This window comes from Elephas maximus, chromosome 23 (genome assembly GCF_024166365.1).
Source record: "Elephas maximus indicus isolate mEleMax1 chromosome 23, mEleMax1 primary haplotype, whole genome shotgun sequence".
NCBI classification, from domain to species: Eukaryota; Metazoa; Chordata; class Mammalia; order Proboscidea; family Elephantidae; genus Elephas; species Elephas maximus.
The window spans coordinates 77,214,795-77,236,519 of NC_064841.1; the positions used below are offsets into that span (position 1 = coordinate 77,214,795).

Here is a 21,725-nt window from a genome sequence, read left to right on the forward strand (position 1 = left end):
CATTCAGTTGTAGCATTCAAACCTACACCTGGTCATTGAGGGAAAAACTGTTTCCTTCCACTTGCAGTGTATTTGGTATTAAAATGTAAATTTACGCTTGTGTTTTAAAGTATTTATTGAAACTAGCTTCAGAAAACAAGGTGCCATAATCAATTGGGAATAACATTTTTTCCTTTCTTCAGGATGGCTGTAATTCCAGGTGGCTGTGATTTCTGTCTTCTCCCTCTACCCGACCCCTTCACAAATCCATGTATTCAGTGTTGTGATTTTGTCTGCTTGGTGATGACTTGGCGCACTACCTGACTGTATCCTGGGAGTGGGATTCTTTGGCTCACAAGCCCAGAGGTGCTAGCCAGCTTCTGCCAATGACTTTTTTTTTAAAAAGTCAAACAGCTTCATTACTTCATGATTCGCGTTCATTGCATACAAGCCATTCTTACTGAGGTCATTAGGAAAACTGTTAATTTCAAATATTTGCTCCCTTGGAAGTAGTCACTGAACTACTTCTGTCATCTGGCGATTTTGTATTTTTTTATAACAATTACATAAATAAGAGAGTTGAGGAGCAGTCTTTTGCAATTAGAGCCCAATATTAATTCAAAGTAGAGATGGGGTTTAATGTATGTTCAGACAAATGACACATGGAATTGTTGGAGAAATACGATAACTTTTCAATATCATCTAATGAGTTTAGAAGCAGTTTTTTTGATATTACGTAGACTGAGTCACCTTTTCTGAGACCAAGTGTGGAATGTCTTTGTTTGCTTTGAGACTGTAATAACCAGTGGATTGTTTTCAATGCCTTTTTGCCCTAGCTGCCCTGAGTTGCGTATGTCATGGGCGGTATATGTCACGACATTGAAATGCAGTTGCTGCACTTGATCTTTTCTTAAAGGCCAGATATCATTTGGGTTATCTCGATTAGACGTTTTAATTACTATTCTGTACACCAGAGCTTTGAGTTTACCGCCATTCCTGTTTGTACCCATTAAAGCTATTGTGTTGATGATTTTCTTTAATGCTGAGATCACTGCAGAATAATCACCTGGCTCTTTGTTTGTTTTGGTTTGTTTTGAATGTCTGACACCGTTAGCTTTTGTCACCTGGTTAGAAGTATTAGTGCCACAGGCCTAAAAGAAATTCTGGTGTGGCGATGGTGATACGATGTTCACAGGGTCAGTGTTTCTATCTTTGTGGAACTCTAGTCATGCGGATAATAGCATCTCCTGTTTCTGCACTTTTGTAACTTATATGTGTACAGTTAGTATTACAATGAAAGGATGAAGAACCTGAATTAGAAGGTAGGTTTAAGCGGTTATCAGGCCCTTTACAAACGGCTTAAATGGTGTTCCCATTTCATTGATACTTGCCGTAAGTATATAATAAGCTCTATTGTGTGTTTTGCATACAGTTGCCAAAACACAGTAATGTGTATATAGTGGTATAAGACCTTGGGAAAAAAAACTATATATTGTGCTTTTTATCTGTCAATGGGAAAAGCCATTTTTAGTAGCTACCATTTGCAAAAATCAATTGGATGTATATCTGAATGTTGTATTGTATTGTACAGTATGCATATTATTGTTTGTGGTTGCATATGGCAATGAAGTGTTTGTTTTATATAAAAAAAAAAAAGACGTCTGTTATGTACAGTTGAAATAAATTTTGCATTTGCTAGCCCGTGGCTTTTAATATTTGTTCCGGGGGGCAGGGGGGCACAGCCTAGTTTGCAGTTAGTGTTCTCGGTGGTTCTCCTGAACATCGCACTTCACAGAGGAAAGGCAGGTCACGGAAGCTGTTCCCTATGCCTTGCTAGAAAAAGCTGCACTTCCCTGGGGTTACATATGCTCTAGGCAAAATAATGTCCATGTTGTCTACATTTTTTTTTTTAATTTCCCTCTTTTTAAAAAAATAAGCTTGTCTTTTTAATAAGGTTTGTCTTTAAGAAGAAATGTTTTCATTTTTTGTGCTTGAATGGTGGGAAAAAAAGCACAACTTTTAAGTGTTTTATTTAGACTAAGACCAGCTTGTAACTTTTGTTTTTATAAAGTACATGCCCAACTGACTAGAAAAAGAAAAATGAAATAAAAGGAAAGGAAAAGAAATACACTGTGCCAGGTACAGGACTAGATGCTTTTAATGAATCAAAATAAAAAACAGTAAACAAACATAAGTCATTTTCTAAAAATAAAACTTTTCTTTTCCTTACTTAAAAAAAAAAAAAGGAATCAGAATTGTATCATAGCCATAAACACAAAATGGCCTAGCTGACTTTAGGAGAGAACTTATTAGATTTCCCTTTAAGTTGAGTATTTTGTTCCATTCTGTAAGTTCTTTCAGTCTCGGCTGAGAGTAATCAGATACAGAGTTTAGGAAGATCACTGACTTGGGAAGTCGTGTGAGTTTTTGCACAGCTGTACTAGATCCCTGGCCAAATGGGCAGCTAATCTTTTCTGATGAACTCAGACTGCCTTAGGCTTTGGGTGTGCAGCCTCACACACGCACGCCTGTACACCCACACAGCACGCCCTAGATTTGACACAGAGTCAGTAATTTCTGAAGCTGTTAGTTGTGTGTAGTTAAACAAGGCACTAACAAAAAAGACGACTGAGTGGAGCCTAGGGTGTTGGTCCCGATCTGTTGCTGTCTGGGCAAGTGACCCTCTCTCTGGTGACCTTCTTGTCTATAAATGGGGATGTTAGATCAGATCTGTGTTTCTCAAACTGAAGCCCACAGTTCTCTAGGGGACCTGTGAATTGTTTTTTGTTTTGGGGGCGGGTAGTGATCTGAGAAGTCTCATAAGATTTTAAATTTTGTGTCCATGTTAACTTACGTGTGCTCTCAGACTTCTGAATCAGCAGTGTCTACAGCTGGGTCGCCACAGAGCGATCACTGAGGATGGCAGTGTTGACATGCCACTGCAGTGTTTCTCAGCGACAGTTTCTGGGTGGACCCCAAGATCTTCATGCCTGTTCTTGGAGGCCTCGAGTTGAGAAACGCTGGATTGGTACAAACATAAATTACCGTTTTATTATTTTCATGTTTTTCCTATTCCCACCCCTATACTGCAAAAAAAGAAAAAAAAGTCAACAAATTGTATATATGTATTTTTATTGTATAAATTGCCATTCCATTATTTTCATGTTTTTCCTATTCCCACCCCCATACTGCAAAAAAAAAAAAGTCAACTAACAGTTGTATGTATGTATTTATAGACACAGACAGGATTATAGGCTAGCCTGGTATTCCTCCAACTGGTGCCCAGAAAGCTGCAGGCTGTTAATATTGATGCAGAAATCAACATCAAAACGAGTTTAGGAAATGCTGAGTTAAAGAGGGGCTTTTACTGCAAACCTTATCAAAATGTTTAAGATGCTAAATATGTCCTGTAGATACCCAAGGAGTACCTAATAGTATACAGCCAGTTAAAGAACCCCTGCTTATCTTCTGGGAACATAAAACTTTGTATTTTGCACGCAGTTTGGGAAACACAGACCTCGACTGTGCCAGAATCATCTTGAACACGTTTCTGTGTGTCTGAGCCAGATGGTTTTCAAATAAAGGTAGAACCTTCTCTGGTAGTTCCGCTCACTTGTTTTTCCGTCCTAGACACTTCAGGAAACACATGTTGTGAAATCTCCAAAAAATGCTTTCATAATCTCTGTTAAATTGTTAAATCTAGGATTCGTTCTTAAAGAAATAGCCAACTGGTAAATCTGGCTGGGAGAATATTCCTTTATTGTTTTGTTGAAAGGGTATAACATTTTTTTATCATTTTAGAAAACTGTATTGAAACTAGGCAGATTATTAGCATTCCATGATACGTAGGCTTCTTTCAGGCTAATAAATAATCGTCATTTAAACCTCCTAGCTAACAGTCAAGTCTGTAAATGGCGTTTTGAATATTGACACATTTCAAAAGTCAGGCAGTTAGTACATTCTGCCTATAACAGTATTTTCAAGTTTGTTGTTCCATTCTTGTGGGCTTGAAGTGTACTTGGACGGCTGAGAACTGTGTCACCCATATCTAACTGTTGACTGGTTAGTACAGGCTTCAGCTCTTCAAATTGTGTTACATACGGAATTTAAGGCTTTTATTTTTGTGAATTCATTTGGTAAATGATATTTATAAAATGTAATTTTTTAAAGTCTCAGAGCAGCTCTGCAGAGGTGGTTAATCGTGTTGTTGTCTCTTACAAACAGTGGAAGTGATGTACCTAAGTTTCCTGAAACAGCATCACCCCAGGCTGGTGATGCCTAGTTCAGTCAGCCACGGCACCTCTGTAAGAACAGTTGACTGCAGGTCCGACCCATTTTCTTTACAAAGTCGGCAGCCTTTGTGACTCTGTATTTTATTTGAAAAGGTTAATTCTGGTAATGAAAACTGTAATGGCAGATAATGTGAACAGGCTGTCTAGGAAGCTAGAGGATGTAAAATAATTGAAAAGAAATTTATAGAGTTTAACCTTGGTGGAATACGGTTGCATAAAAGGTTTTTTCAGTCTGTTGTCACATGAACTAATCGATTTGAAGAAATGTACATTGTAAATTAAATGTGACAGGTAGGCATTTTGGTTTAAATGTGACATGGGTCATCATCTGCTCGGACTCAGATGTAATTAACGTACCCGGGTGATTGGTAACTGGGGAAAAACTTATGACTTGACTGAATTGTCTGACGTTACTGGTTTGCTTCTCTTCACAGGGAAAGTTAAGTGAGACGGTTTATTTTCTGTACATTGAGTACAGAAATGTGAATGTTTATGAAGCTCTTTCGTATCTTTCTGCGCAGATAGCACAAGAATTAACTTCTGCTTATAAAAACCTGGATAACGTTTGCATTTTTATCAGAAGCCGAGAATTTCCCTTACCTGTAGATTTCCTAACCCAACAAGTATCATACACTTTATCATTTGTTTCACATACCAGTGTCTTCCTTAAGCAGTACTTTCTCTGTGGCCCAGATGTCCCGGCCATATTCCCCATTAGCCAAGAAGGGCCTGGAAGAAACTATGTCATCACCCCACAGCCCTGCAGCCGACAGGCCCCGTGACCTCAGGGAGCCTTTTGGGAACTGGTGCAGGCAGCACTCTGTGCCCTTCTTCTGTCATTCAGAAGTTGAACTTCGTTTTCTGGATTCTGTGAGAGATTTCTGGAGACGTTTTTGTCAGTAAAATGCTGTTTTTAAAACTGGATCCTTTCTGGGACTGTATCTTCACGAATGTTGCGTTCTGCCTGAAAAATAATTCCTAGACTCTGCAGAACAGTATGTGAAGGAGTAGTAAGTGACCTTGCAGAGGCCGTAGGGTCACAGCCACGCTTCCCGCACCCCGGACACCTGTTGGGGCAGAATTCGTAGCATAGTGTGAGGGTTTTTGTGGTTTGTTTTTCCTGGGAGATTTTTTGGTTTTGGTCCTTTGTTTTTTGTTTTTGTTTTTACATGAACTCTCAGTGGAAGGGTCATTTTTGAAATAGTATTTGACAGATTTTTTTGTAAATACCCTAGCATGTGTTAGCTCATTGCAGTTTATGACGAAGTTCTGAGTACTGCCTTTGACCATAATGCTGAAGTTATTCCCAGTGCTCGTAAAGCCCTTCCGTTTATATATTTATATGTATCTTGAAACTTGTCCTGTGTAACATCCAGTTGTACTTGACTGCCTACCAAGAGCTTGATATTACCTCTGATATCACAGACACACAGGGGGAGAGCAGTATCCTGCTCTTGTTTACTTCTTGGCTTTGATTCCACAGTGTCCTTGTGTTTGGTTTCCATAGCAGTCTGTCAGACAGGTGGTAGAGCAGGTGTTATAGAAGAGAAAACAAAAAAGACCAGTTGCCATCGAGTAGGTCCCGACTCACGGTGACCCCATGCGTTTCAGAGTAAACTGTGCTCCGTGGGGTTGTCAGTGGCTGTGGTCTTTCAGAAGTAGATTGCCAGGCCTTTCTTCCAAGGTAGCTCTGGGTGGGTTTGAGCCGCCAGCCTTTGGGTTAGTAGCTGAGCGTGGTTAACTGTTTGTACCACCCAGGGGCTCGAGAGCAGATGTTACTGCGCCATTTCGCAGATGGGAAATGGCAGCGTAGAGAGATGTGATTCTCCCCAGATCACGTGGCCTGTAAAGTCACTCTGGCCTTAGAGCTGCCTTGGAGGTGACAGAAGATACCGTTTGGATGTTAGGAACGTTCTACAAAACCTTGTCATCAGGCTTTGGTAGTAATTCCTGATCTTGTTCTCGTCAGAGGAGTCAAGCTTAAAATAAATACCAGTAAAACTATTCCTTAAAGTCTTGTCTCTAAAATATTCTTATTACACTGAACTTTCCCCTGATAATAAGGATATGCCAGTGCCATTCTTGTAATCTGATGAACTTTTAGGAAGACAAACGAAAGGCAAACCAGAAAAAACAAAAATCAGTAAGCTGAACCACCATTTATAGTTAATTAGCATATTCTCCCAAATAAGTGTATTTTTTAGTGGCTGGATCGCAGTCCCACGCGCAGGAGTTGGGTTTTGCGATATGTTGTAGCCTTACTGAAATCTGCGTCAGATGCATTTTTTCAGAAGTATTAATGACATATATTATAGTGTTGTATGATCTTTAAGAAAATATTTTCCTCAAGAAAAGATTATTTTCTTCTTTGCATCTTTAAGTAAGATTTGATTCCTTTTTTCTCACCTTTTAAAATAAGTATTTGTATTTCCCAATTAATTTCTACAGCACATTATTTTACAACAGACATTGGGAGATTGTTCTTTGCACAATACCATGCTAGGTGTTGGTTAAACGGGATAAAAGTTTGTCTGATGTTGTGAGCACTTTACCTCCTTTCATTTGCAAAAAAATGTTTATACTTCAGGGAATATAAAGTTTTCATAAAAGAACCAAAAATTAAATTCCACTTTTTCTGAATCATGTATCATAATCTTTTTATTTTCATATGTCACTATAAACGTAAATGTTTTTATTACCAGTTTTAAAAAGTTTATAAACATTCACTGTATATTATCTGCTTGGTCTGATTTGTCTTTCTGAAATACTTGATATAATGGGTCAAAATTTGGTTGAGTATCTAGGGGAATATATTCAGATCCTTTAACCCCCCACCTACCAGCTGGTGAATATTTTAGGATTTAAAAGATCCGTAATCCAGATTGGGAAATTGAAGTTTACTAAACTGCGAAAAGCCTCATGTTTTTTTCCCTCTCTGCTGCCTTAGGCATGAAAAAGACTGTGGGTTCAGTAGGACAGAGGTCATGAAAATTGGTAAAAGATACCTGACCTGTTTTGTCTTGATGAAAGTATGTTTTAATGTGTGGTCCCTGGAATTTACTAGTTACGTAGTGTTGTATAGTCAAGTTGTTTTTCTTAGTATGGTCATGGTATTTATCTGCAGTTTTATTTTATTTATTTTTTTGATGATCCTAGGTTCACGCAAAGAATCTGCTCCACAAGTTTTGCTTCCAGAAGAAGAGAAGATTATAGTAGAAGAAACTAGAAGTAATGGCCAGACAGTGATAGAAGAAAAGTAAGATGTCTTCCGATGTTTTAAAGCCGGCCTGTGAGTGAGTGAGCGTGACCTCTGGGGAGGAGTAGTAGCCCTGGAGTCACAACAGTTTCCTGGGGGCTTGGGTGCGACTTCAGGAAATTTTTTTTTTTTTTCTTCAGAAATTGGAGTTGTCCTTGACTAGGATTTAACCTACCATATTTTTTATATATAGAAATAGGTTGTTGGAAGGTGTGTGAACTGAGAGACTAGACTGTCAGACAGGGCAGAGAACATGGTTTATTTCACTCAGTGTTAAAGCATCACGCTTTCTCTCGGTCAAGAGCTTCAGTATCTTCTTCATTCCTCGTCCTTATCTGTGTGTTTATTTCATTTCCTATTTCAGGAGTCTTGTTGATACTGTCTATGCATTAAAGGATGAAGTCCAAGAATTAAGACAAGTAAGCCATAGTTTTTAATCTTTTTGGGGTGGGAGGTGTTGTGGGGGAACAAGGGAAAACACTGTATTAAAAAATGAAGCTGTTTGTCCATAAGCAAGAAGATACTAAAAGGAGATCATGTCTTTAAGAATTCCAACATGTAAAACAAATTGGTCTTCTGTAAGTCTGATAGGCCAGGAAATGAATCCTTTAAGTGACATGTTTAAACTCTTTGTTTTAACCCTGCTGTTTTTGATATCATAAACCATCTTAAATTCTTTGGGAATAATAAATTATCTAAAATTCAGGCCAGTTATAAAAATGTTACTGGGAGCCTACTGTGATCAGCCCCTGCCACTCGTTGGTGTGAGTGATGTGTGGCAGTTGTTCTTGAGAAGCCAAGTCAATGAGTAAGTTAAACTTGATTGGTTATCGATGAGCCTTGTGTACAGAAGGCTGTGGTCCTAGATGAGGGAGTGATGAGTCCTGCCTGACAGGCAGGGGAAGGTGTTAGAGAGGAGCTCGGCTTGGGGCTGGGTTTGCCAGATCCGAAAGATGGCAGCAGAGGGGAAGCATGGCACCCTGTGGTCTGGTGTGGTTGTGGGCAGGAGGGGTGGAAGGATGGGCAGGATGAGCAGCCGGAGGTGCGGGATCCGAGGGCTCCCAGAGCTCCCGTTGCTCAGCCGAAGCGACTTCTTGGTCCTTACCTCCCTCATCTGACAGGCTGCCCTGCATATGTTTCTTCCTTAGTAACAGGCTGTGTCTCTGCATAAGATAATGTTGTTGTCTGTATTTTACACACGGTAATGATTGGGTCCTACGCTGTAGAAAGGACCCGGAGAAACTCTGTGTTGTCGTGGCCGCTGCTTGTGGCTCTGTGTATATTAGAGAAGTTCGTTCCTTCCTAGTAAGCCCAGAAGTTAGATCTTGGAGCCTGTGAGAGACTGCGGGAGAAAGACCTGGAGATCTGCTTGCGTAAAGGTTGTGGTTAGGTGTTGTGGGGTAAGTTCCAGCTCATATTAACACCATGTACGACAGAATGAAACACTGCCTGGTCCTGCGCCTTTGTAGAGATTACAGCCTGTAATACTCTAGGGGACGGTTATGCCTGTCACGTGGGGTCGCTGTCAGTTGAAATTGACTCCATGGCACCTGACAGTAACATGGGTTGGAAGAGGACATGGTGGTCTAGTGGTAGAATTCTCGCCTTCCATGTGGGAGACTCGGGTTCAGTTCCCAGGCAGTGCACCTCAAGCACCGCCACCACCCGTCTGTCAGCAGCGGTTTGTGTGTTGCTGTGATGCTGGACAGGTTTCAGTGGAACTTCTAAACTAAGACAGCCTAGGAAGAAAGGCCTGGAGATCTACTTCTGAAAATCAGCCAACACAAACCCTGTGGACCACAAAGGTCCAGTCCGCAACGATCGTGCGGAATGAGGCAGGACCAGGAAGCATTTCATCCTGTTGTGCACGGGGTCGCCATGAGCAGGGGGCTGACTTGACGGCAGCCGTCAACAAGAACAGTAATGTTGGATGATGATAAGCGATAGAGAAAGAAAAGTAAGTGGGATCAGGGAATAGAGTGACAGGCAGGGGGTGGTGAAGTGTCCTGAGGAGTAAAATGAAGATGCTGAAGAAATGGCTGTGTAAATCAACACCTGAGGAGAGCTGGCCAGGCAGGGGAACCACACATGCAATGGCCGGGACATGGGGGCTTGCTCACATGTCCACAGAACAGTGAGGCCAGTGTGGCTGGAGTGCAGTGAGCAAGGCAGAGAGCTGTGGGAAGTGAGGTCAGCGGGATGGCCAGGGACCAGGTCACGCCTGGTCTAATAAATGATCATATCTAACTAGATCTCCTGTAATGTCAAAAGTTTGAACAACTCAGAAGCAGAGTAGGCCAGGAGTTAGAGGCTTGATTTAAAATATGTTTCTATAAATCACCCTTTACAAGTTTGCTGTGTTTCTATGGTGTGACATTCTCATGATGTCTTTTCTTACAAATTTATTCATCTTATACTCAAGTGTATGTATGCAGAGAGAATCAAGGTAGCCTGTTACGTAAAAAACAAAAACAAAAAAAACCAAACCCGTTGCCATCCAGTCGATTGTGACTCATAGTGACCCTGCAGGACAGAGTAGAACTGCCCCATAGGATTTCCAAGGAGTGGCTGGTCGATTCAGACTGCCAGCCATAGCTTGCTGTAGCTCTCAGCCACTGCACGACCAGGGCTCCTCGTTAGGTGTAGCTGAGTATAGTCTCCAGCCCCTCCTAACTGAAATCCCTCTTGTGTGCTGAGCACTGCAGTCGTTAATTCGCCATGCTTTTATGAGAGCCGTGCTCACTTTGCGTTAGCTCTATACAGAGTCAGATAGCACAGTACAAAATTCATCAGGCTCACCGAGATCCCCTAGTGGGACTCTTAGCTGAGAGGGCCTGGGCCTTGTTTCCCTGTAATGGAGCAGGTAACACTTGTGTCTGCACGCACTGGCCAGTCGTGGCTCCCTCATGTCTGTTTCTCATGTTTTACTCCGCAAAGTAGAAGACATTTTTGCTTTAGTAGCCAGTGGCCACTTTCGTCCACAGTTTTCTTGTCTAGGAACGAACTTTGGTCAAGCAGATGTTTATTCATTTATCCCTTTATTCACTCAGCTGTTATTACTGTTACTTCCATTCATTTATATAACCCGATACACACACAAACACACACACACGGGCACGCACACACTCACGCGAGCACCCACTCAAGCACACACACACATGTTGGTGTTGAGTGGACTCTGACTCGTAACAGCCCTATATATGTGAAATAAATGTGAAAAGAGGATACTGGCTATAAGTCATTTTTTTGAAAATGTTCAGCCATTTTTGTATGCTGTATGGAGATTCTCTCATTCAGTGTTTGTGAACTTAAAGTAGTAACAGACAGTAGGACTGTATGTCCACCTCAAGATGCTAAAGAAGACTGAAATATCTCTTAGGCATTTAGGCTTTGCAGAACCCAGCAGTATGGTGAGTTCTATTAGGCATTTAGGCTTTGCAGAACCCGGCAGCATGGTGAGTTCTATTAGGCATTTAGGCTTTGCAGAACCCGGCAGTATTGGTGAGTTCCATTAGGCATTTAGGCTTTGCAGAACCCGGCAGTATGGTGAGTTCCATTAGGCATTTAGGCTTTGCAGAACCCGGCAGTATGGCGAGTTCCATTAGGCATTTAGGCTTTGCAGAACCCGGCAGTATTGGTGAGTTCCGTTAGGCATTTAGGCTTTGCAGAACCCGGCAGTATTGGTGAGTTCTTCTGACCTGTTGAATACCTGCCATCGTGTCACACAGGCAGAATCCACCAGGGTTTGCTCAGGTGAGCCCTGTAACTCTCCTCAGCAATGTCTATTTGGGGAAACGAAAGTTCTCTTCATGGCAAAAGATGACTAACCATACTGTGGTCTGCTTAATTTACAGGATAACAAAAAGATGAAGAAGTCTCTAGAGGAAGAACAGAGAGCCCGCAAAGACCTAGAAAAGCTTGTGAGGAAGGTTTTAAAGAACATGAACGACCCTGCTTGGGATGAGACCAACCTGTAAGGAACAGCCTGGTTCTTTGTAACGAGACCAGGTGGGAGGCCTCCTGACCAGAGTCAGTGTTAGATGCAGAGACTGCAGAGCAGGGCCGCGCTGGATGGACACGCTTTCTTGTTTTCTGTGTGTAGAAAAGACGGAGTTTATAACATGAACAAAAGTGATCACACCGTTACTAAAGAATCCAAACATGAGGTATAGAGACTGAGGACCCTGAACTGCGTTCTTTACGGTTAACATCTGAATTACCTCATTTCGCAATAAGTGCAGTGACTGACTAAAAATCCTCGATCCTTGTTTTCCAGACTTTTAACTGAAATTATATAAATATTATGTATACATATCTCTTGTAGATACTCAATTTTGAATGCATATCCATGGTTGCTACATCTGGGCTAACGCCCACGCTAGTTTCCTTCCTGCTAATCTTTCTGGTCACGTGAATTAGAAGTTGTCTTCACACACATTCGCCTGAGAGTAGCGGCGTTGAAAGTACCTGGATGCTTTTGGTGGCTGGCTGATTGTTCTACACACCGTGGTTTCCAAAATGCTGTCCAAATCCTTCTCATTTCAGTGTGCTTAGGTAATTTAACCTTATTTATGTCTGCACTGATTACTTTAATACCACCTGAAAGTCTTCTCTTAAAGCAGTGTTACAATCACAAACACACGTTGGCTCTGAGTGCAGCATTCTTGGGCTGAACGAGTGAAGGGTCTGAGGCTCAGATGCTGGTCTGAGGAGACAGCGTACAGCCACCGTGTCGAGGGAGGGTGTACGCCGCCGTCTGCTGTGTCTACGTACTCTGATTACCTCCCGGAGCTGATTCGCTGCGTTTTGGGGGAGCACACAGACTTCTATATATAGGCTAGTTTAATAACTTGACAGAGTGTACTATTTTGTCTTCCCCACAAAAGAGATAACTAGAACCTGTAAATGAAATGTATTATTTATTATATATCCCTGCAGCCAGTGAAAACGAATGAAGGCAGTACTGTGAGCTAACGTGGGTGGGTGGGATTTCTTTGTCCGGCCAATTTAAACTCTGAGACCTGTTTTACCATCAGGGTGCGGCAGACACACCTCTTCAGTGCTGACTGGGAAAATAACGTTTTCCCTCCTTCAGTGAGACTAAAGCAATACACGTTTTTTTGAATTCAATATAAGTAGTACAGGTTCAGCTGTGGAAACATTTTCCCCACTGTGTACAGATGGCTGAGGAGATGCGGGAAGGGTGGTCTGTCCTCACGCTGGGAGTCCCAGTCTCGCCTTAGCAATTTAGGAAGTTTCACCTGCCCACAGAAGCCTAGCTCTTTGTTCTGCTCGGAAAGCCCCTAGGGTAACTGTGGTCACAGGGCCTCTGCTCCCGTCTCGCTCAGATCGGTCCCCCTTTTCTTAAGAGTCCGATTTTTAAGGGAGGTGAACTTTCTCACAGGACAGGTGTTGGGTCTTTAAAAACCGAAACTGCAGACAGCACTGCACAGTAGAGATGTTTCAGGAAAACCCACTTGGCATCAAACGGGACTTTCTGGCACTTGTGATCTGTTTGTAAAGTTGCCCTTTAATTGCGCCTGAATCCCTTGTTTTTTTTTTTGTTTGATGCCTTTTAACTGGGGCAACTTTGAAAATAGTTTGTTTTCTGGTTGTTTATAGTTCTTCTCCCGCATCATTGCTAACTACACTTTTGGGTGCTGGTTTTTAAACGTAGTGGGCGGTGGCCTCTGCAAGCTTCTTGCCCGTCGTCTTGCTCAGAAACTCTGCCCAGCACAGCCGTCCACCTCACGGATGCTTTAGAAACTAGCCAGCAGTTTGCGCTTTGATTAGAATCGCAAACTTCTTGTACTTAGCGATTTATTCATTCTTGCTAAGACTAGACAAGATCGGGTCCTTTTTTTTTTTTTTAAGATAAGCTCTATTTTTACAAGTAGATTTTGTTCTTCGGTTACGCTTAAGACGTTGCCGTGAAGGAGTGAAATCAGAGTGTACTGGAATTGGCTGTCGTAAGCAGACTGTAACTCAGGAACAACTAACCATCTGATCTCTGTGTCACGTTGGGAAAGGTGATGTTGCTGTGTGGCTGAAGGACTTGGCACCTGTCCTCTCAGAAGCTGTCGGCATACCCCGGGACGGCTCTCTTACCAAACATACCTTCGTTACTAGATGGAAGTATTTTGTGAGAATGCTTAGGTTTCTACTGTCCCTTCCCCTCTGAATAGGGGGTGGCTGCTGAGATCCTTGTGTTAGTGCATTGCCTTTTCCTTCTGTGAACCCAGTGTTTTTTCAGGCTTCTTAGGGAGTGGAGAAAGTGCATCCTAAAGGAGTTCTTTTTAAAAACTTGCCCTATTGTAAATAGACTGTATACACTTCATGGTGGGCCCTTCTGAGGAGCTGGGAATTTGATGTACCTTATAAAGGAGCACGACTGTCTCTTGAACCTTCTGAAGGCTTACTTCTTTGCTCCCACCTTTTATGGATGAGGAGATGAAGCCATTTCTGACCCTGTAGATGTGAAGCACTTTCAGTTCTAAACCGTGCTGAAATGCAGCCTTGAAGCCCCCATCATTGTACCTGACAGTGTACGTGTGTGTCGGTCGTGTGTCCTGAGGTCCTGGGCTGTGGATGCCTGCCTTTGTGTAGACTTTCTTCATGCCAGTCGTTTCTTTAGGAATCGGGATCATCCACCGCGGAGAAGCTTTTAAATGTCACCGACAGTGTCCTGGCGTTGCCACTACAACATTTATGCTCCACTGTTGTAATTATTAAACTGATTATTTTTCTTATATTATGAAATGTCACTTTTTCTTCGCTGATGTCTTTGTCATGTTGTGTTAGCTCTGCATTTTCTCTTTAGATTTTAAAATTCTGGTGTGAATTTCTGATATTGGAAGTATTACATTTGTCTTTAGTAAATCTAGAGTCTAAGAATATTTGGAGATAAGTAAGATGAGGAATGAAAATGGAAAGTTTTAGGAAAGGAATGGGAAGTACAGATGTTTCTCCTGGTAGGTACAGCCTCCATTTACCACACTTTCATGTTAGAAGATGCTTGGTGTTCATTTTGTGGGGTTGGATAAATGAAAGTATTTTTTTTGAGGTATCTGTGAGATCTTTATAGTAATTGTCATAAGGTCCTACCCCCCCCACCCCCCCCCACCCCCCAAAATTGCATACCTGTCTGTTAAGACTTACCTTTTCCCTAACATTCCTTCAAGGCTGGTATCATTGTTGAAGATTTACTGATTGAAGGTGCCCGCCAGTCTAAAAGAATTAGAAAATAGTATTCCAGGGAAAAGAAAACAAGTACCTAGTTGGAATTACAAAGCTAGGATTTATGTAGAAAATTCTCTTTGGGGTAAACCTTCCTTCTCAGAACATAACTCCTGTTCAGAAATATTTTTCTATGCCAGACAGCCTTTTAGCCAATGAGGTGGTTATTGAAGCAGTCCTGGAAAATGCCTAGCCAAGTATGGTTTACTTCAAGAACAGAGATGCAGCCAGTACATAAAAATTCAAGAATTTTAATTATTTTAGGCTAAAGTAAGTTGTTATATGCCATCGAATCAATTCCGACTCATAGTGACCCTATAGGACAGAGTAGAACTGCCCGATAGGGTTTCCAAGCAGTGGCTGGTGGATTCGAACTACCGACCTTTTTGTTTGCAGTCTGAGCTCTTAACCACTTCGCTACCAGGACGAATTTTAATTATTTTAGGCTAAAGTAAGTAGGCATTCATAAATCATTTTAATTAGTTTGTATTGTAAATAGAAATAGTACATAAAAGACCTAATTTGAATTGTTCATATTACGTGGGGGTTTTAGGCTTTCTGTATTTTTCTTGCTGGTTTTTAATTTTAAGAATAATACTTGTTTATGGGAAAAATACCAATAGTATACAATATAAAGCCAAAAGCATGCCTCCTCTCCTTCCAACACCCATATCTCCCACAAAAGTAACCAGTTATGTGTCTTGTGTATTCTTTCATTCTTTTTTTTTTTTTTGGTGTTGGTGGGGGGAACAGTGATCATTTTCCCACAAATGAAATCACATTGAATGTATTCTGTAATTTGCCTTTTGTTTTTCACATCTTAGATATCTTTCCATGTAAGTACACAAAGCTCATTGTTTTTGACAGCTACATAATATTCCGTTGATTGAATGCATTACAGTTTAACTCACTGCTGTCAAGTCGATTCCAACTCATAGTGACCCTGTGGGACAGAGTAGAACTGCCCCACAGGACTTCGAAGGCTGCAAATCTCTACAGGAGCAGACTGCCACGTCTTTCTCCCACACAGTTTATTTAAAAAGGAGCCATGGTGGTGAAATGGTTAAGCATTCAGCTGCTAACCTAAAGGTGAGCAGTTCGAATCTACCAGCAGCTCCTCAGGAGAAAGACGTGGCAGTCTGCTTTCGTAGAGATTACAGCCCTGGAAACCCTGTGGGTCTCCTATGAGTTGGAATCGACTCAACAGCAGTGGGTTAGGTTTTGGCATATGATAAAGGCGTTTATAGCCATATGGAAAAGGGCTTCTAAGTGGTATGTGTGCATTTAATAAAACCCAGTTCCTCAGCACTACGACCATATTTCGTTACATCTCAGGTGTCATCAATTTTAAGGCACACCGTTATTTTTTTGTACCACTAAGAAAAAAATTGCTACCCATTATAATTGTAGAGGGTCGTCAATTCTAAGATGTCCAGATTTTAGATGTCTTAAAAATTGCAGGGGAGGGTGAAGATAAGATGAAATACTTTTTTGGGGTCAGTTCTGCTTCCAGCTTTCCCGTGACTACTGGAGAATCTTGCTTTCTCGGATATAATCCCGCTTCCCCTTCCTTCCTCTCAGCGGATTTCTGACCGTTTACAAAGAAGATGGCACCACGGTAAGGGAAGTGCCTCCACTTCTTACCAAACGTACAGGCTTGCCTCCACCTGTACCTGGCACTCCTCCGTTGTTTTAGTGGGAGAGCGTGCCCTCACGTAGCCAGTGCCCATCGTAACAGCTGTGCCCGATCCCAGCCTCCGCACTTTCCAGGACCTGACGGTGTCCTGTACTCTTCCCTGAGTATTGCATCTCTTAACCAGGCCCTTCTGGCTACTGCTGCTGCCTTGTTTGTTTTTAAACCTTTTATTATGGAAAGTATCATGCACGTGTAAAAGGATAATAATGAACGGTGATTGCCCTCCAGGATTTGTTAGCGCTCCAGGCGATGTGGTTCGCGGTCTACAAGAACTAATTAAAACTACAAGCCAGTCACTGAGGTCCAGGTGACCCTGTGTCTGAGGGCCCTTTGTTCCTGAGGGGCCTTGAGAGGAAAGACCAGCTACTGCTCTTTCAGGTGCAGGGAAAGCCTTGGGTTTGTTGTTGTTTCTGTTAGCACAGTAAATTACATTCCTTGGCTTTAAACGTCCTTTTACAAAGCTGCTTTTATTCCATAGCTTCCCTCTGGCTGCTAACTTCTCTGCTCTGGACAGACAGAACTCTTAACTAAAGGAGTTTATTTCCTCACCTTCTCCTCTTCCTCAGCCTCCCCAGTCTGGTCTGTGCCCGCCATCACTTCTCCAAGTGTGCGTCCGCTGAGGTCACGAGAACCCCTTAAACCAAAGCCGTTGCTGTCGAGTGGACTCTGACTCACAGCGACCCTCTCAGAAAGAGAATTGCCCCATAGGGTTTCTGAGGAGCAGCTGGTGGATTCAAGCCGATGAACTTTGGGTCAGCAGCCGTGGCACCTCGCCCCTGCGCCAGCAAGGTCTCCTGCTGTGACAGCAGCTGCTTTACAGCTACCTGATGAAGGTGTGAATGAATGAATGAATGAACGGCACATCAGGTTACGTAGGGAGCATGTATGCTTCAAAGAGCCCTGGTGGTGCAGTGGTTAAGCACTCGGCTGCTAACGAAAAGATGGGTGGTTTGGACCCACCAGCTGTTCCGTGGGGGAAATACGTGGCAGTCAGCTTCTATAAAGATTTAAAGCCTTGGAAACCCGATGGGACACTCTCTGTCCTATCAAGTCGCTATGGGTCGGAATCGACTCGACTGCAGCGGGTATAAGCTCAGTGGGTGGATTTCCGCACTGGCCCTGAGCTTCAGTGGCACGTGAGCCGAAGACAGTGCTTTCGCCGAGTTGAGAACAGACAGTGCTTCAGTGACAATGTCTTGTTGCTTTGTCTTTGAGAGGCAGGATGGCACAGTGGTCACGAGCACAGACGTGAGTCAGAGTGCCTGGGATTGAGTCTTGGCTCCGCCACACAGTCTCCGTGTGATCTTGGGAAAGTGAGCCTCCCTGGGCCATGATTTTCTCGTGTGTGAAATAAGACAGTATTTACCTCAGTGGGTGGCTGTAAGGATTTAGAGAGTGGAACACGCGTGAAGTGCATGTAACAGTGGTGGGTTTTACCTGCTGCTGTTAATACTGCGTATTGCAGTCAGGGTTACAGGCTTTAAACCATAAAGCTAGCGAGGAAGCTCATGAAAAGAAGCTCAGTATCTGGTTATCAGGAAAATACAATTTAAAACCACAATAAGATGCTGCTACTCACTGACTAACCCATTGCCGTCGAGTGGATTCCAACTCAGCGACCCCCCAGGACAGCAGAGCTGCCCCACAGGGCTTCCAAGGCTGTAATCTTTACGGAAACTGACGGCCCGGTGGCTTCAAACTGCCAACCTTTCAGTTCACAGGCGAGTGCTTAATGACTGTGCCACCAGGGCTCCCTACTCAACTGCCTGGAATGTCTAAAATGTGAAAGACGGGACAGGACCCCGTGTGGATGAGAACGTGGAGCATATGAACTCTCATGTGCCGCAGATGGGAACGTCGGATGGTGCCACCATTTGGGAAAACTGGCAGTTTCTGAAACAGTTAAGCCTCCTTGGTTGACCCAGGCGTTCCACTCCTCCATAGTCACCAAAGATAAAAACGAGTCCACGCAAAGACTTCTGCGTGAGTGTTCATAGCCACTGTATTCATAAGAGTAAAAAACTGGGAAAACCCATTGACAAGTGAACAGACTTTTTTTTAAAAAGCGGTATATTCATATGCTAGAATACTACCCAGGAATAAAGAAGAACAAACTACTGGTAGACGAGCAATTAGAAATTTAAAGTAGCCTTTACAATGCCATAAAAAAAATGACTTAAGGATGAATTTAACAAAAGATTCTAGATTTAAACCCAGAAAGCTACAAATACACTGAAAACTGCCAAAACATCACAGAAATTAAAGACCTCAATAAATACAGAGGTGCTCTGTGGGTCAGAATACTCACTGTTATTATCACTAAGATGTCAATTCTTCCCAAACTGATCTTGATGCAAAATGGCAGCAGCATCACTTGGCAGGTTGCTGTAAGCTGCCCTCGACTGCTGGCGACAGCTTGATTGAGAACAACACAAAGCTGAAAATAGCTCAGCGACCAAGTGGTGAATAGATGAGCAAGTGGTGGTCTGTCCTTGTAACAGAATACTACTCAGCAATAAGAAGGGACAACTGACACAGCAACATGGTTGTATCTTCTAAGTATTATGCAGGTAAAAGACACAAAAGATGAACACTTCCTGGGACTTCACATAGATGCGGCTATAAAGGCACGACTAGGTTAACAGGGCATGAGTTGCCATAGCCAAGGAGGGGGCGGGGGTTACAAAAGGGCGAGAGGGAATTTTTCCGAGTGGGCAAAACTTGTTCTTTGGAAAGATTAATAAAGCAAGACCGGCAAGGAAAAAAAAAAGTCATGTGAGAAGCTTGTCAGAACACAAATGGGAATAACTAGATTTTGCAGACATCAAACAGATAATACAAGGATGTTATGGAAAGATAAATGCCAATGAGTCTGCAAGTGGAGGTAAAATGGATAAATTCCTAGACAAAAATGTTTGAAAACGGACACAAGGAAAGACAGAAAACATCAAGTCTCTTGTAGCTATTAAGGAAATTGATCCTGTAATATAAAATTACAAGCATGTACATAAGCCTCCTTCCAGGCAGTGAAGTTTAAGAGAGATCCCTTCAGAGAATAGAAAAAGAGGAAACATTTTGTAAATTAATTTTATGATACCAACATGACCTTTATAATGATATTGTGATGCCAAAAATACCCGTATAACAAGAGAGGAAAATTCCAGGCTACTCTTAATCACCAACAATAGATGCAAATATGCTAAACAAAATACAAAATCAAATCCCTCAATATATATAAAAAATAAGTATCTTAACCAAGATGGTTTTGTTCCAGGAATCCAGGTTGGATTAATAGTTAAATATAAGAAAAAAGATTAATTTACCCCAATTACAGGAAACAAAACAAAACCTTTGATCATATGATTAGATTCATGATCTAAAAACTCATTAAAATTACAAGCCAGTTTCATGAAATTTTATTTAATAAAATTCAGTATCCATTGGTGGAGAGAGGAGAACCTCTTAGCAAACTAGAAAGAAAAGTGTATTTCCTTAGTCTGATTCAGAGCGTTTACCAAAAAAAGCCTATCAATATACAAACATCATTAATGGTGAAATATTGAAAACTTTCTCTACGACATCAGGAGTAAGGAAAGGGTGGTCACTATCACCTCCTCTATTCTCGGGTGATTGCTGGTTCACTAAGGCAAAGGGAAAAGGGCATAAAGATTGTAAACAAATTATTTTCAAGTTCTGTTGTGTATATAGAAAATACAAAGGTATCTACAGTTAAATTGTTAATAAGGGTGCCAGATAAAGATCAACATGAAAATCAGTTGCTTTTCTATGTAAATCGGGGACAAAATATTTTATAATACCTTTTTAATAAGAAAATATACCAAATAGGAATAAATACAATGAAAGATGTGCAAGACCTTGATGTTGAAAACTATAAAACATTACTGAGAGAAAGTCTAAACAGAGTGAGAACCATGTTAATGAATTAGAAGGCTCATTATTATAAAAATGTCACTTCTCCACTAGTTGCTTTATGGATTGGATTCCATGCCGATCGAAATCCCATGAGCTTTTTTCTGGATCTTGCTAAATAATTTCTACAATTCACATGTAAATGTAAAGTGCCAAGAATAGCCAAGAAACCCGTGAAGACGAACAGCAAAGTGGAAAGACCTGGTTTGCACATTGTCCGGATTTATGACACTTAGCACTCCACGGTATTGGAGCAGGATATCCACAGACTAAAGACATGGAACAGAGAGCCCAGACAGACCCATGCGTATTCAGACAGATCAGTGTGAAATGTCGCCCTGCACAACAGTGAGGAAAGGACAGTCTTTTCAATAAATGATTCTTGGTCATTTGTCCATTTGGGATAATATGAGACTCGACACCTTGCAGGCCATGCAGATCAATTCTAGAAGGATTATAAAATTAAATATGAAAGGGGAGGTGGGAGACTTTTAGGAGAGAATACAGGAGAATATCTTCATGGCGTTAGGGCCAGGTAAGACTAATAGCACTAATAGCACACAAAGATAGCACACGAAAGATCAATAAATTTGACCACGTTAAAATTAAGAACTACTACTTATCAAAAGACACCATTAAGAAGATGAAAAGGCAAGCCTTGGAGTGAGAGAAGACAAACCAAAGCTAAACTCACTGCCATGGAGTGGAATCTGACTCCTGGTGACCCCACTGGGTTCCAAGGCTGTAATACTCCATGGCAGCAGACGGCCACGTCTTTCTCCTGAGAAGCAGCTGGTGGGTTCCAGCGACTGACCTTTTGGTTAGCAGTGGAGTGCTTAACCACTGCACTACCAGCGCTCCTTATGTAACAGACAAACGCAAACCAAACCTGTTGCCATTGAGTCGGCTCTGACCCACAGCAACGCTACAGGGCAGGGTGCAAATGCCCCATAGGGCTTCCAAGGAGCAGCTGGTGGATTCGAACTGCAGACCTTTGGGTTAGCAGCCTGAGCTCTTAACCACTGTGCCACCAGGGCCCCACATAACAAAGGGATTATATTCAGGTTATGTAACGCATTCAAAAAATCGATAAGAAAAAGACGAGATTTAAAAGACATTTCACAAAAGAGAATATCCAAAATGGCTGGTAAACAAAAAGGCCTCCAGTCTCATTTATAATCAGGGAAATGCGCATTAAAGTCCTCAAATTACACTGCTGTAAGAATACCACTGAACTTAAAATGACTGACGATGCCAAGTAGCGGTGAATGTGCGGAGTCTCAGAAGCTGCTGGTTAGAGGCTGAACTGGTATAAACACCTCAGAAACGAGTTTGG

At 42.0% G+C, this 21,725-nt stretch overlaps 1 protein-coding gene across 11 annotated transcripts in view; it reads left to right on the forward strand.

The window, feature by feature from the left end:
- The window catches only part of ARHGEF7 (Rho guanine nucleotide exchange factor 7), a 205,130-nt gene extending 190,527 nt beyond the window's left edge, over positions 1 to 14,603 (forward strand). For 6 of the 11 annotated variants that reach the window (XM_049867651.1, XM_049867652.1, XM_049867656.1 and 3 more), the window contains 3 exons: positions 7,428 to 7,527; positions 7,892 to 7,946; positions 11,382 to 14,599. In XM_049867651.1, the coding sequence (XP_049723608.1) occupies positions 7,428 to 7,527; positions 7,892 to 7,946; positions 11,382 to 11,504 (278 nt within the window). In that variant the 3' untranslated portion in view covers positions 11,505 to 14,599. Of the gene's footprint in view, positions 1 to 7,427; positions 7,528 to 7,891; positions 7,947 to 11,381 lie in introns of all 11 variants that reach the window. The other 5 variants (XM_049867657.1, XM_049867658.1, XM_049867655.1 and 2 more) reach the window with 4 other exon arrangements.
- The last annotated feature ends 7,122 nt before the right edge of the window (positions 14,604 to 21,725 follow it).